This window comes from Meriones unguiculatus, chromosome 4 (genome assembly GCF_030254825.1).
Source record: "Meriones unguiculatus strain TT.TT164.6M chromosome 4, Bangor_MerUng_6.1, whole genome shotgun sequence".
NCBI classification, from domain to species: Eukaryota; Metazoa; Chordata; class Mammalia; order Rodentia; family Muridae; genus Meriones; species Meriones unguiculatus.
Window position 1 is genome coordinate 98235553 of NC_083352.1, and position 14749 is coordinate 98250301.

Below are 14749 nucleotides of genomic sequence, written 5' to 3' on the forward strand. Positions count from 1 at the left end.
GGGTGTCCAGAGCCCCTTTCTGGCTTTTGTGGGCACATGGCCAGGCACATGATACACAGATGTGCATGTAGGCAAAACACTCGCACACATAAAATAATGATAAATAAATCCATTCTTTTAAAGAAGGAAAGGATTCCATGAGGAGACTTGATTCGGTGAAATGGCTGACCCGCCACTTCATCTAATTTCATTGAGATTGGACTGGCAGGTTCACATTAAGATGCTCTGCTGTTGGCCTCTGCCCCTGCCCCGTCTCTCTTTAGTTACAGTGTTACATTTTTTTAACAATACATGTCATAAGCGTTTTAATTAGATTTATTTCCAGGAAACTCTTGGTTTCCACAGCTTTATGAGCAGCGCTCATTTCGTATTTTGATTTTTATTTGATCATCCTACGGAGCCCAGGAGAAGCCGTAACATTAGCTTCATCATCCAGGAAAATTGCTGAACTCATTGCTTCCTAATATCTCATCTGTCAATTATTTTAGGCTTTTCTACATTGATGATGTCATCATTTGGAAATGAGAACACTTTTGCCTCTCGGGGGCAAAGGAAAAATCAAAACCATTTCATAGAAGAATGCACAGTTGGTTCCCTTCTAATACACCCGCTAACCTTAGCTGCTTAGGGACATATTAGGAAATAAAATGCACTTTTCTTACCCCTGGCTCAGTGTGACTACACTAAGCTTTGGCCATGTGACTAATTCTAGTGTGTGTGTGTGTGTGTGTGTGTGTGTGTGTGTGTGTGTGTGTATGTCTGTGTGGTTAAATACATCTTCACACACTGGGAGTTTTCTGGTATTGAAACAACCGTTGAACCTTACCTCGTGCTGCTGCTCAGTGGAGCGATTCCCCGCGGTTCGCTTCGTCTGTGTCGGAACGCGGTGCCTCTTGATCTTTCTCCCACGATTTACCTAGCCATCTGATTTATAATGATTTCTTTTTATTTTTACTTGTGCGTGCGTGGTGTGTGTGTTGCAATGTGTAACATGAATGCAATGCCCCAGGAAGCCAGAAGAGAACATCAGATACCCCAAAGCTGAATTACAAGTGGTTGTGAGCGGCCCCGTGGGAGCCAGGAACTGAAGTCCCAGACTCTGGAAGAGCAGGGTACATTCTCAGCCAAGGCATGTCACCACGTGCCCAGCATTTATCCTTCAGGATGGTGACAGGAGGATGTTTTTAAAAAACTAAAATCATAGTGTCGGTTTCTAATTTTCTCTCCTTGTTTGTTCAAGGTCGAACTAGCCCTGTAAAAATCGGTGTGCCTCTCCTTTCAAGATAGTGTTTTCTAAAGTTTACATGTGTAAATCTTAAAATTTTGAGATCATTTGCCTTTTAACTCTTCAGGGTGCAGGATGGGTGTTCCATGCTGCCTAGGCTCTGTTCTTCCCATCAAGTCTGAGGTCTGGCTTTCCCTCCTCTTGTTGAATGACTTTTTGGGGAAAAAAAAAATCTTACTACATCTCTGGCCTTGCGACAGAGTCTGCATATTTGCTGATCTGCGGCTTTTACTGCAGCATTTTCTCGTGACCTCTGCGACTGTGTCATGTCTCGTGATCTGCCTTCACAATCATGGCAGCATTAAGATTCTCCTGTTGCTACCAGAACTTTGAGAAAGTTGTCTCTTATCACTGTCAACGACCAGCTTGTGCTCTTGCTCTCACTCTTTCTCCCCCTCTCTCTCCGTCTTTCCTTCTTTCTCTCCCTGTTTCTCCCCATCTCTCTCTCCCTCTTTTTTTCTAGTGTATTTATAAATACCGTCTCTTAACTTTGCTTATTTTTTCCATCCCTTTTCCATTAGTTTAGCTTTTGTTCCATTCTTGGCTTGCATTGAAAAATTTTAACTCACACTCAGTGTTTCTCATTCTGTTATATGTTTTAGGACTGTATAAATCTTTTAAAAATTAAAGCACTGGTGATACAGCTTGCTAGGAAAGTACTTGTCTAGCAAGAATGAAGCCGTAGGTTTAGTCTTCAGCACTGCAGAACAGTGGAACAGGAGAATCTGGGCTTCTGGAAATAGCCCCATCAGGCAGTATGGAGCAGTGGTTAGAGACCCACAGGCTGAGCCACCATCCTTGGATTCTGCATATACACTTGGTAGCACTTGTGGCCCAGGAAGATCACACCTTCTGCGCGCCTCTGTGTCCCTGTGTTCTGGCTTTTATCGCATTGTGCCAAGCACACAGCAGTAAATGTGCCAGACTGCCTGTTCTCTTTCTTGGCTCCTGAAGCGCCTTCTGTCTGGGGTACTCTCCCTGTGCCCCTTCCTAGAAGCAGCTAACTCCACCTTCCACTGCCCATCTCCTTTTTGTCTCTGTGCAACTTCTTGTGAAAATTAAAGAGCAGGGCCGGTGCGCGAGCTCCGTGGTTAAGAGCACTGGCTGTCCTTGCAAAGGACCCTGACTCAGTTCCCAGCACCCGTCTTCTAACCTACAACCATCTGTAAGTCCAGTTCCTGAGGATTTGAAGCCTCTTCAGGCCACCATAGGCAGCAGGCATATGCAAGGCACACAGACGTAGGTGCAGGCAAAACAGCCATTCAGTGAAAGATGATGATGATGATGACAGCAGCAGCAAACACACCTCCCTTAAGATATAACTTGCTGAAGTTGCCTCTTTCTTCAACAGCTGGATTCGTACCCCAGCTTTGTGTATTCCCGGACAAATCACCCCTGTCCACCCCAGTCTCTTCACCTGTACAGTGAAGACCATGGGATTTAATGTGGTCCACCCCTCACAGTGTTTGGAGGCATTGCTGGTGCTCGGGCGCTCTCCATAAATGCAAGCCAGTATGGCGTCTAGAAAGGCAGTAGTAATAACAACAGTCTGTATTTTAAGGGATTGTCACAGCAGTTAAGTGTGACTGTGTGTGACAGAGAGTGGCAGGGCGCCCGACCTGCAGCTCAGTTCAGCTGGGCTCAGTCCCTCCACCTGTGTATTTATACCATAGCCCAGCGATTTAAATTTACCACAGTAATCCTTCCAAGGGAGGCAAGGCTGTGTTCTGAGAGCCAACCCGACTTTCAAAGGATTCCAAGCTGACCGTGAGGAATCGTGACATGAAATCTGTGGGTGTGCACGCTGGGTCATCAGGCAGGCGCTGTAATCCTCTGTGTTTGTAAAGCACTTGACACTCGGAGTGTGATCCCCCTCTTATCTCAACACAGAGAGCGGGGATTTCTTAAAACCCTCTTCTTAGAGACAGGAAGCTCCAGTTCTGGGTGCTGGCGTGGCGGGCGTCACCGGGGCTTCCTGCTGCCAGCAAATGGTGTGCTGAGGTTTAAGCCGGAGCCACCCCATTCTTAATCTGTGTTCCTTCTATAATACCCTCGGGCACCCTTAGCGTCCCAGGAGAGACATCTGACAGGTGGGCAGAGATCCCTGAATATGCAAAAGAAGCCCCTATGATGGTGGTTCTCAACCTTCCTAACGCTGTGACTCTTCGCCGTGACTCTTGAATTCACTTCCTCGTGTGGCGACCCCCAAACCATAAAAATATTTCTTATTGCTACTTCATAACTGTAATTTTGCTACTGTTATGAACCGTGCTGTAATAAATATCTGTGTTTTTTGATGGTCGTAGGTGACCCCTGGGAAAGGGTCATTTGACCCCAAAGGGATCCCCACCCCCAGGTTGAGAACCATCACCCTATGAAGAGACACCAGCCTTATTCTCTTCACTATCCCATCTATCCAGTGGCTCCCAGGACCTTCCTGGAACAATGGAGCTACTGGTGTCTTTAAAGGACACTAACCATGCTTCTGTGGGGTCCTGGTGTGATCCTGTTCGTCCCCAGTGTTGGCTGAACCCATCTCATTGGCCTCTGGGAGTCGATGCATCTAAGACAGGGTGTGACTTCTTTGTGACTTTCCTATCCACTGTTCCCTGACAAATTTATAGCTCTGGGGGGAAGGAACTTGTGCACTTCTAGGTAAAATTTCATCCATAGAAAGTGGCCCCTGAGCCTGCCTTTAAACCAGCAATCTACTTCATCTATCAAAAGCTTTGTTTAGGGCTTTGGAAGGAACACAGCCATTGTTTGCCCAGAGTCATGGTGGACCCCACAGCATCCTGCAGCATAACAGGGGATGAGGCACCGAGGGTCCCTGTGTGTATCAGCTGACCTTTATAACCCCCACCCCCACTCCCACCCCAAGCACCAGCAAATTGAGAACATCAGAGTCTTCCAGGAGGCTCCTCATACCTACTCCAGTCACTGTCTACCTGAGTTGCCCTATCTAAAGAGCCTGGCCAGCAACCAGGGTCTCACCTGGCATAGAAGCTCTTAGCTTGATGCATAAGAAAGAACAGAAGGAGCTAGGCCTTCCAGGTTATGGTGATGTTGGTGGAGCCTTGTTTGTGGCCCGTGGCAGCCCTGAGGCCTAGCACTCATGAGGCTGAAAAAGCACCTAGTTTTGTAGCATCCCAGTCCCAGTATTTGGTACCATCCATTCTGCAGATGAGACTCATGGAAAACTGCATCTTTCTATTGGCTCTGTGTGTGTGTGGTCTTACACTGTAGCCAGGCTAGCCTCCAGTTCACAGCAGCCCTCCTGTTTCAGCCTTACAAGTGTTAGGTTTAAAGGTATGTGCCACTGTGCCATAGGAGAGGCCAGACTGAGCCATGGAACTTAGTTCCTAATAACCTTGGTTCTGGCCACTGCTTTGCCATCTAAACTAATCCTTCCTTGGCTTCCAGATTGGCCACCGTGACTTTGACGTAGAAAAGCGTCTCCGCAGAGACCTCAGGAGGACACATGCTCTGTTGTCTGATGTCCAGCTCCTTCTGGCCACGATGGAAGATAGCAAGACATCAGTCAGCAAGGAAGAGCTGGAGAAGGTGCACAGCCAGGTGAGTGCTGTGCCCTCATAGGGAAAGGAATTCTGGGAAACACAGCTTGAGGTTTCCCTGGACCTTCAGGGAGGTGGACATGTGGGCCAGGAAGTCACTTGGCTCCACTCCCTTCTGTTGGGTGGAGCCAGTTGTATCTGTTTGGAGGGCATGAGCAGATTAGGGCTGAGGCTAGTGTGCATGAGTGTATGAATGCTTTTGGTGGCTATCAGGGCTGGGTATAGAAGTTGAAGCTTCAGGGCTGATATTGCAAATCAGTTCCTCTGAGAACCAAGGAGAGCAGCTGTGGCCATTTGACTCTCTACTCGGATGCTAATGATGCTGCTCAAGGTTTCACCTAGACTACCAGCTGCCACTGGCTGGAATCCCCTCCCCACCTCCTTCATGAACTGAATCCCCTGTGCATGGTATCACCTGGCACCTCTGGAAATCTCAGCACCTTGTGTTAGCCAATGAACAGAGGCTTACTCATAGATTCCAATGGTTCAGTCCATGATCACTTGGCCCCATTCTTCTGGGCTTGTGCTGAAGCAGAGCATCATGGGAGAGAGGGCATAGTAGAGTAGAGATGTTCTCCACAAGGCCAGTCGGGAGGGAGGGAGAGAGGGAGGGAGGAACAGAAAGACGGAGGAAGAGAGAGAGAGATAGAGAGACAGAGAGAGGGGGAGAAGAAGAGAGGGAGGAAGGAAAGGGGGAGGGAGAAGAAGAGGGACAGAGAGGAGAAAAAAGGAAGGGAAGGAGGGTTTAGGGAAGGCAGACCAAACAAATTAAGTATCACCAACCAGGAGACACTGAGCCACCCATCCCACATTCTATGATCTTCTGTCTTCCCTCTATGGGTCATTCTTATTCTGGTACCAATATTAAAGTCCTATGCCCTGAGCAAGACAGGGCACTTGCTTTCTTAATGTCTCCTTTATGATATTATTGGAGCCAGACTCAGTTAGTCATCATGGGAGCTTCAGAGAAGCAGAGGCTCACCCGTGCCCATTCTGTAGACAGGCACATTTGCCCAGAGGTGTTGACGCCTGTCGTTAAGTAACACAGTAAGTGGCAGTGCTTGGAATCTGAAGCTCTTGTCTCGGAGTGCAGAGCCTGGATCTCTCTGTGCTGCATTGTGTCTGTCTGCTTGTTGGAGGAGAAGAGCAGGGAGGTCTGGATGCCTTGGCTCAGCTGGGGAATGAGCATCTCATATTGGCCCAGCCCTCCCTCCCTTTTAAGAGAATTCCTTTGTCCATCTGCAGGGTTAAGATGTGTGCTCTGGGAAATAGTGGTGTTTAATGAGGGCGGCTTGAGCAGAATCAAAGAGCCTCATTCTTCTGACAGTCCTCTTCCCTGCTCTCTGGATCCGGCTCCCATCAAAGGGATCCACAGCCTTGGCTCTCTGCCGCTGTTGTCATGGAAATCACTGGAAGGATTGGAGCTCCTGGACCGGAGGTCAGGGTGCAGTCGCTTTGGCTCCTGGCACATGTGTCCAGATGCAAGAATTGCAGCTAATTAGATAAAGCACTGATGACTCCCAGTCCCACTGCAGCTCCTGTCTGCTGTCTGGCATTTGTCCTGTGCCTGAAGGCCATGGGGACAGAGGCAGGCAGGGCAGGAGGCGTGGGAGGAAGAGAGCAAGCCAATTTTACACGTAGCTGCTGTGTATGGTCCTGAAGGATATCCTCCATTTGTCGTGTGTTTGCACATCAGGTATTTATACAGCACCTGCTGTATGCCACATTATGGGTGAGACCTGTCAGTAAGACAGGTGTGGGACCAGCCCTATGAAATTCACATCTGATAGAAAAGCCAAACCGTGGCACAGATTACGTGCAATGGCCTAACTTTGAGAGAGGGAGAAAGAGCAAGGTCCTAGGTAGAGAAATGCAGAGGTCTCCTCTACCTGGAGTCATCTTCTTATCCCTGGAGGAAGGGAAGTGAGCAGGGAAGGTTTGGGTTTCACCCCAAGTGGGTGAGACAGAAGCTGCTGGCAACTTCAAAGAGAACCTGACTTTGCTCTGAATTGATGAGACGTGCAGGAGAGGTCTGGCTGACCACAGTGTGTTGTTTTAGATGACTCTTGCTGCGGCCTGAGCAGTTTGATATTTCTCTATTTAGCCCATTGTACTCATGGGAATCCAGGAAGTAGGAGGCTGACTGGACGCTTTACCCAGGGCACATAACAAGGCCCGCCTGGAGCTGTGGGTGCCAGCCGTCCTGAGCTCTTGAACCTCTGCTCACCTGATGTGATCCTGTTAACGTGCATTAAGTACCTGATATTGGCCAGGCTTGACCTCAGAGCCTTGAACACGGCTGTGCCTCGGCTTGCTGAGCATCGTTCTGGAACAGTGTGCTTCTAGTCCTTTCTCCGTTTGTTCTCTCTTGTTAAGTCTGGGTTAGACATGGTCTGCTTTCTGTTGCTGCTGCTTTTAACAGCACGATTCCTGCCCCCACCGGAGCTGGAGCCTCTTATATACACAGAGCCATGACAAGGTTACCGTAGGCACAGCTCCCTGTGAGCCGGTCAGTGCACCAAGGCGGCTCCTCCACCAGCTTCACCATCTCCACTGGCGTGTATCTCAGTCAGCACCAGAGGCTCATGCTCCTCCAGAGCATCCCTCAGGCATAAACATGAGATAGTCAAGGAGTTCCAATCCTGCCTGGGTGATCCCTACCTCTCAGGGATGGCTATGCCTTATCTCAAGCAGGCCTCATAACCCCAAAGAACACCAGATCACAAGACTTCACCTTGTTGAGATCTACAGGATCAGTGCTGGGGATGGAGCTGGCAGTGAGATACATATATATATATATATATATATATATCCCCAGAGAAGGCAGCTTCCATCCCTGCACTGCCTTAACTTTTTAGATCTATGGACATGAAGGCAGGAAGACCAGAAGTTCAAGGTCATCCTTAGCTACATAGCAAGTTTGAGGCCAGCCTGGGCTACATGAGACCTTGTAACATAAGAACTTACCCCCTAAATAAAGCCCCTCTGGAACAGCAGGACAGAAAGAACCCTGGCTGACAGCTCTCCCCTCCGCTCACCTGGGTTAGCTGCAGGGTGGAGGGAACGGGGCATCTTTGGCTTCTGGGTGCAACTTTTTTATTATGAAGTGCTAATTAATTCGCATGGGGTGTTTTCACTGAAAACTAACCTGGAAACAACATTCCAACAGCCAAGATGGATAACTGAGATGATGGCTCTAGTAACATCCATGAAACCAGATGCTGGCAAGAGCTGGAGCCTGCTCGGAGGAGAGAGTGGAAGCCGCAGGCAGCTCCAGGGCCCTAGTTAGTTATCTGTTTACTCACTCAGATCCCTGTTTGTGACCTCCCTTCCCAGGGGAAGCCTGTGACTGGCTTCCGTGAACTAGGGAGTGGGCTTTTGCACAGAGCTCATGCTCAGGGCGCTGCTTGCTCCTGCCTGCTAAGAACAAAGCTGCTACCATCGGTCCCTGGCGCTGCTCCAGGACAGCCCCCAAATCAGTTTCGTGTGCTCTGCCTGTCACCTGTAGATCTCCTGCCAGGAATTCTCTCTGCTGGCTTTGCATCTTGTCTGCAGAGTTTTCCACCTGACAGGGGGCCTCCTCACACTGGGGATGAAACCCAGGGCTTTGCACATGCCAGCCAGGTGCTTTGCCTCTGGCCCCACCCCCAGCTTGCCGCCTCATCTTTGGAGGAAGATTTTGAAGACCTCAGTGTAGATTTGGTTGCTTACAGGCAAGAGCTACAAGCAGTTCCCACCATCCTTTGCACCAAGCGCAGGTTCTTTAGTCCAACACGTGGGTGCCCAGTCCAGAGCTTGTCCTCCAGTCTTACCGCATCACCAGCTATGGCCCCCCACTGCTGCCTCCTCCTGCCATGTCAACTCTGCATACACTATGCCCCTGCAGGGCTCTAGGGTCTACCTTCATATCCCTCTTTGCCTGATGGCTATCTGTCCTCTGAACTCAACTTCAGGAACTCCCCCTGTGGCACCACTGTCTATGCCTCCCTCGGGTGGGGTGAAAGGTCACCATGTCCTGCTAGCATCCCTGTGCCGCCACCCACCGAATTGTCTTCCTTACCCAGGGTGGAAGACGTTATGAGATGCAGAACTGGATGACAGCACCCCAGTGTCCAGACATTGGCCCTGCCACATCCCAAGGTCCTTCCAGAACCTCTGGTGCTCTGGTGGGCTCTTCCCCCCAGGGGCTGCGACTGGGCCATTAGGCCTTGCCCATCTTCCCCATGAATTCCCAGCTGTGATTAACTACCAGCTTGGGGCTCCCTTCAGAGAAGACTGATGACCCCGGATCTATCCCCAATGCTCTTAATTGGGGCATTTGTCACCATATGTCACCTATGCTTCCCTGAGACAGCAGAGGTAATTAACAAGCCCTGGGAAGATGCCCTGATGGGAGCCTTTGTGTGCCCAGGCACCTTGAGGACACGTCTCCCCAGCCCTCGGACCCAGAGCAGTGGCCTCACTGGGTGTTTTATTTGAAGAGCGTTTGTTTTTTTCTCTAAGGACGATGTTGGAGGGAATTGATTCAATATTAACCTAACCTCCTGTCAGGGGAGATAAAGAGCGTGTTGTAATTGGTTGGAAACATGGTGGTCACAGGTTTGTTCGCCCACAAATATTGACACTTCCAAGGCGGTGATGAACGAAGCGTGAAGACGGCCCTGCTTCTACATTACGGGCAGGGAACCTAGTTCTCTGTCTAAAGGACAGCGTCTGCTTTGCTGGGGAGGGCCAGGCGAGGGGCACAGCCCTGAGCCCCCAAGGTGACACTGACAGGAGAGTCAATCCTTTGCACACCACGGGGCTCCCTGCAGGTCTGTGCCGTGACCTAATTCTGTACCCCAGAATAACATGAACCCAGAGGTTCTGGGGAGCCAGGGCAGGTGCTGGGGAAATGTGTCTACACACGGGCTGCCCAGCCACCTCCACTGAAGGCTGGAGCCGTGTGACACATCTAAGGAGGAGGTTTAGCCTGCGGGGAGGGGGTAATGCAAGAGAACAGCTGATGAGTTCGAGATGGGGGAGTGTGGCTCAGTGGGTGAGGCCCCAGTCTATATCCTCAGAGCCATGTAAGATGCAGGGCGTGGCTGTGGGTACCTCCAGCATCGGGGATGGAGACAAGGCCCATCCTCAGCTGGCCTGCTGGCCGAACTGAAGCGGTTAGCTTCCAGTTCAGGGAGACACCCTGTGTGGAGGCAAAAGCGTGAAGAGCGAGAGGGAAGGACACCCTAGGTCCTGCTTTGACCTCCGTATGCATGTTCATGGGTGTAGGCACCTTCGCACTCACATGTGTGCACCATGCACAACACACAACACACACAGCACACACATACATGCACACACACACACACAGACACAGACACACACACACACACACACACATACATACACATCATTTTTCCACTTGGAAATAATTGTTTCTTTGAGACGGAGTTTCACGTAGCCCAGGCTGGCCTCGAGAGTGCTGTATTGTCAAGAAGGACCTTGATTCGTGACCTGCTCTCTGATACCTCAGAGTGCCAGCGCTCCAGGTGTGAGCTACCACGTCAGCTTGCTCAGCACCGGGGTTGGCCTAGGTCCTGCACTCTAGGCAAACACTGCGAAAGGAACTGAAAATTCACTAGGAAGCTGAGAACAGTACCCTGGGCTCCAGCACACCTTCATCCACAGGTGGCGATTTCTGCCTGTTTGTTCCTGGTGCCGGGGTAAAAACCAGGACTTGATACATGATGCGCACACTCCCAGTCATTGAGCTCTCCTGCTCCTAGACTCACAACCTGGGGCATTTTTCAAAATCTGTCTCATCATTATCTTTGCACACCTGTGGCGTCTGTGAGCATGCGAAGGGACAATGCACTCTTTATCCCCATCAAAATCTAACTCTCAATATTGACACAAGTGCCAGTAGGCCATGGCAGCTCATGCCCTAGGGAGGTCGAGTCAGGAGGATCTACACAAGTTCAAGGCCAACCTATGGATATAGTGAAACCCTGTCTCACACCCCACTGCACACACACACACACACACACACACACACAAACAAACACACACACAAGTTGCTGTTTTCTGAACCAGGACAAACTGGATCTAAAGGCTTTTTTTTTTTAACCATTATTATTATTCTCATTATTATTTGTCTCACTGCAGCCTGTGGGTGGAGGCTGTGTGCATAAATATCTGTATGCATCTTAAACCTGGGCACTGCCCCAGGGGTGAGTATTTTCCTGTCTGTTCCTGACACAGGTGGACGACTCCCCCATGGCACCCAGGAGCTGAACCTTTAGGGCTTCCCCCACTGTTGTCCTTGGCAGCAGTTTCTTTATGCTACAGTTAGTTCAAGGCCAGCTTGGCCAACTTAGTGAAGCCCTGTCTTAAAACAAAACAAGAGGAAACGAGGTCTGGGGACGTGCTGAGTGGGTGAGTGCTTGCTGAGGCAGACAAGGCCCCAGGGAAGGCTCCCAGTACTGGGAACACTGCTCTAGACACGCCGGTGAATGCTGACCCTGTGTGGAACAGGACGATCTGGAACATTTGGTAAAGGCCCGAGTAACAGAGGTTGTCGCCATGAAGTCTTAGAACTTGTACCTTGGGTCTACTGTCTGCAGTTGTGTTGGTGTTTTGAAAATTTCATTTTTAATTACGTATCCATACATGTGGCTGTGTAGGAGTGTGTGAAGTGAGTATAGGTGCCCCTACAGTCCAGAAGGGGGTATCGGAGCCCCTGGAGGTGAAGTTATAAGCGGTTTTGAGCCACCTAACAACTGTGCCAGAGAAACAGATGGAATCCTCTGGAGAGCAGCAGGTGCTTCTAACCACTGAGCCATCTCCCCAGCCCTCATGGGATATTTCAAATACATTTGCAGTGCTGGCTTTTGCTGCGCATGGTTGGGTCTGTCTGCAGCGTGGATTGTGGGTGACCCTCTCTGGAGAAACCTCCCCCTCTGAAGGTGCCATGCCCAGCCTGGAACGTGTCCGGTCTAGCCCTGTAAATTCCGGCAAAAGACTCCCCCTGTGGCATTTTCCATTCTGTATTTTTAAATCCCTCAAGTTGTTCAACCAAACCCAGAAATCTAGGATCTAAGCTCTGCAGAAATAACAGCACTCCTGTTCCACCTCCCTCCGTATGTCTAGCTGACTCGCCTGGAAGACCTCTAAGTCCAAAGAAAACATTTCCCCAAGTATTTAAAGCAGGCAGCTGGCTTCTCATAAGATAACCAAACCATTCCTGGGCTTACAGGTGATGTGCTTGTGATGGGGGTCCCAATCACCCTCCCTGAATGCTGGTGGCTGGTGGAGACACAGTGAGGGTGAGGGGAGAGTGGGGGTGGGGGAAACAGTGGGGATGAGGGGAGACAGTGGGGATGGGGGGAGAGTGGGGGTAGACAGAGGGGGTGGGGAGAGACTGGGGGTGGGGCAGACAGTGGGGGTAGAGGGAGGCAGTGGGGGGAGACAGTGGGGCTGGGGGGAGACAGTGGGGATGGGGAGACAGTGTGGGTGGGGAGGGACAGTGGGGTGGGTGGAGACAGTGGGGGTGGGAAGGGACAGTGGGGGTGGGGAGAGACATCAGGGCTGGGGAAGACAGTGGGGGTGGGGGAAACAGTGAGGATGGGGAGGGACAGTGGGGTGGGGAGACATTGAGGATGGGGAGGGACAGTGGGGTAGGGAGGCATTGAGAGTGGGGAGACAAGGGGGAGGGGCTGGGAGACAGCAGAGAAGTGTCTCCTCAGGGCTGACACTGGGGGAAGAGGTCTGTAAGCAAGAATTTTGTGCAGTTGGGTGTGGATCCAAGAGGACTTGTGTCTGGAGCCTTCAGCACTTAAATCTGACCATGGCAACCCACGGCCACCCCCCTCTCCCTGTAATCTGAAGAAGAGGCTGATCCCTCTCTCTCTCTCTCTCCCTCCCTCTCTTTCTCTCTCTCTCTCTCTCTCTCTCTCTCTCACACACACACACACACACACACACACACACTTGCATGGGCCATAGTCACTAGTGGTATCCAGCAGCTCAAAGGACCACAGAGGGTGTGGATGTCCCAGTCCCCCCAGCCCATGGGAAGAAGAATGTTTCCCCTCCTGCGTAGCGAGCCTGGAAACCTGTCATCCGCTCCAGCCTTGGTACACAGGAGCAGCAAGTACATTCATGCACGCACACACACAAGGTCACACGCACATGCACACACACATGCTCACACAACCAACACACACTGTCACACACACATGCGCACACACATGCTCTCACACATGCACACACACATTCTCTTACACACACAAGCACACACTCTCATGCACAGAGACACAAAATCACCCACCAGTTTTGCAACTTTCTCCCAGTCCGGGCTGTGCGTGCATCTTTGATCTGTGTGTTTGCCAGTCTCGGGGTTCTGAGCTCAGCTCCAGCAGGAGAGAAGTTGTTGGGTGAACCATGTGGAAAGGTCGAGCCTCGGGTGTCTCCAGGCTTGGCTGCAGCTGGACTCTCCAGGGGAACCACCCTGAATGCGTCTCTTGGGCTGGGCTAGCCTGGTGTGTGGGGGCCCTGACTTCACTTGCTTGTGCTACCAGAAGGAAGAAGGCCTCTTGCTACTGTTTACCTCAGCGTCCTCAGTGTTTGGCTCCTGTTAGGGGGAGCCACAGGCTGGTCTCCCAACTGGGAATAGGGTCAGGTTGACACAGACACAGGGATGTTTCAGAGATGGACAGATGTCTCTCGAGGTCTGTAGAGGTGGGTGGAGACGGGGTGGCTGCCTAGGCTTGAGTTCAGGTCCTGCCACTTACTGTGTGTGTGGCTGTGCTCTCCGCTTTCAACCAGGTAGGATGGGAACGGCTGCTGCAGAGGTGAGATGAGCAGGGCGGGGATCGGAGTAAGCGTTCTTCCTCATAGTGTGCACACCATCCCTAACCCATCAGTTGTGTCCCACAGATCTGCTAGTGGACAGAAGCACCACAACCCCGTGTTTTGTGGTTGAGAAAGACCAAAGTTCAAAGACTGAGAAATCTGCTCATAGGCAAAGGGCTCAAGGGAAACAGCTATTTGCACACTGGACATAGGGTTTGTGTACTGATACGGGTTCTCAGTGGGACTGGTCGCTCTTGGAGGTGGGGCATGTGCTTAGGTAATTGTAGGTTACCAACAGACAGAAGGCAGAGGGTGAGAAAGCAGCTTAGGTCACTGGCTCAGCCTTTGGGACCCGGTCAAAGCTGACCGTAGGAAGACCCCTCCCTGCAGAGCTTCTTTCCTATTAAAGGTTTGCAGACCAGCTTAACGCAAGCCCTGGTTGGGGGTGGCAGGTCCTGCCATCCTTTGAGTCACCCACCACCCATGGTGATTGTCCTTTCCATCCCACTGTCCCTTTGCCTCATTCCCTGTCCTTCCCGGAGGGGTAGTCCCCACCTGTCCTAGCCTGTCTCCCCGGGGAAAGCAGGGCCAGTTGACGGTTCCCTGTGTGTCCCAGGCCTGTGCTGAGCTGGGAGAAAGCATCCCCAGGTGTCTGCCCAAAGGGGCTGAGGAGCAGCCCGCTCCTGCAGCAGGGTCCAGAGCTGCCACGGGACAGTGCTGGGCGTTGAAGTGGGCTCAGGCCCAGGCTGCCTCAAGCACATAGGCAGTGTGAACACGGGAAGGTGTGAGAGCGTGAATGTGAGAGTGGCCAGCTAGGGCTGGGCTGGGCTGGTGGAGGCAAGGAGGGAAGATGTTAGAGAAGTGACATCCTCCCTTTCTTCCACTCCTGTTCTTGGACAGCTGGAGCAGAGCGAGGCCAAGTGTGAGGACGCATTGAAGACCCAGAAGGTGCTGACTGCGGACCTGGAGAACATGCACAGTGAGCTGGAGGACATGACCCGGAGCAAGAGCCTGGTACTGTCCCCACAGCTCCGGAAGCACGGACACGGCCTTT

General features: G+C 51.3%; 1 protein-coding gene across 1 annotated transcript in view; it reads left to right on the forward strand.

Moving 5' to 3' along the window:
* The window catches only part of Myo18b (myosin XVIIIB), a 176296-nt gene that overhangs the window by 87209 nt on the left and 74338 nt on the right, over positions 1 to 14749 (forward strand). Inside the window, exons 34-35 of the mRNA XM_060383234.1 lie at positions 4709 to 4861; positions 14596 to 14709. Of these exons, the coding sequence (XP_060239217.1) occupies positions 4709 to 4861; positions 14596 to 14709 (267 nt within the window). The remainder of the gene's footprint in view (positions 1 to 4708; positions 4862 to 14595; positions 14710 to 14749) is intronic.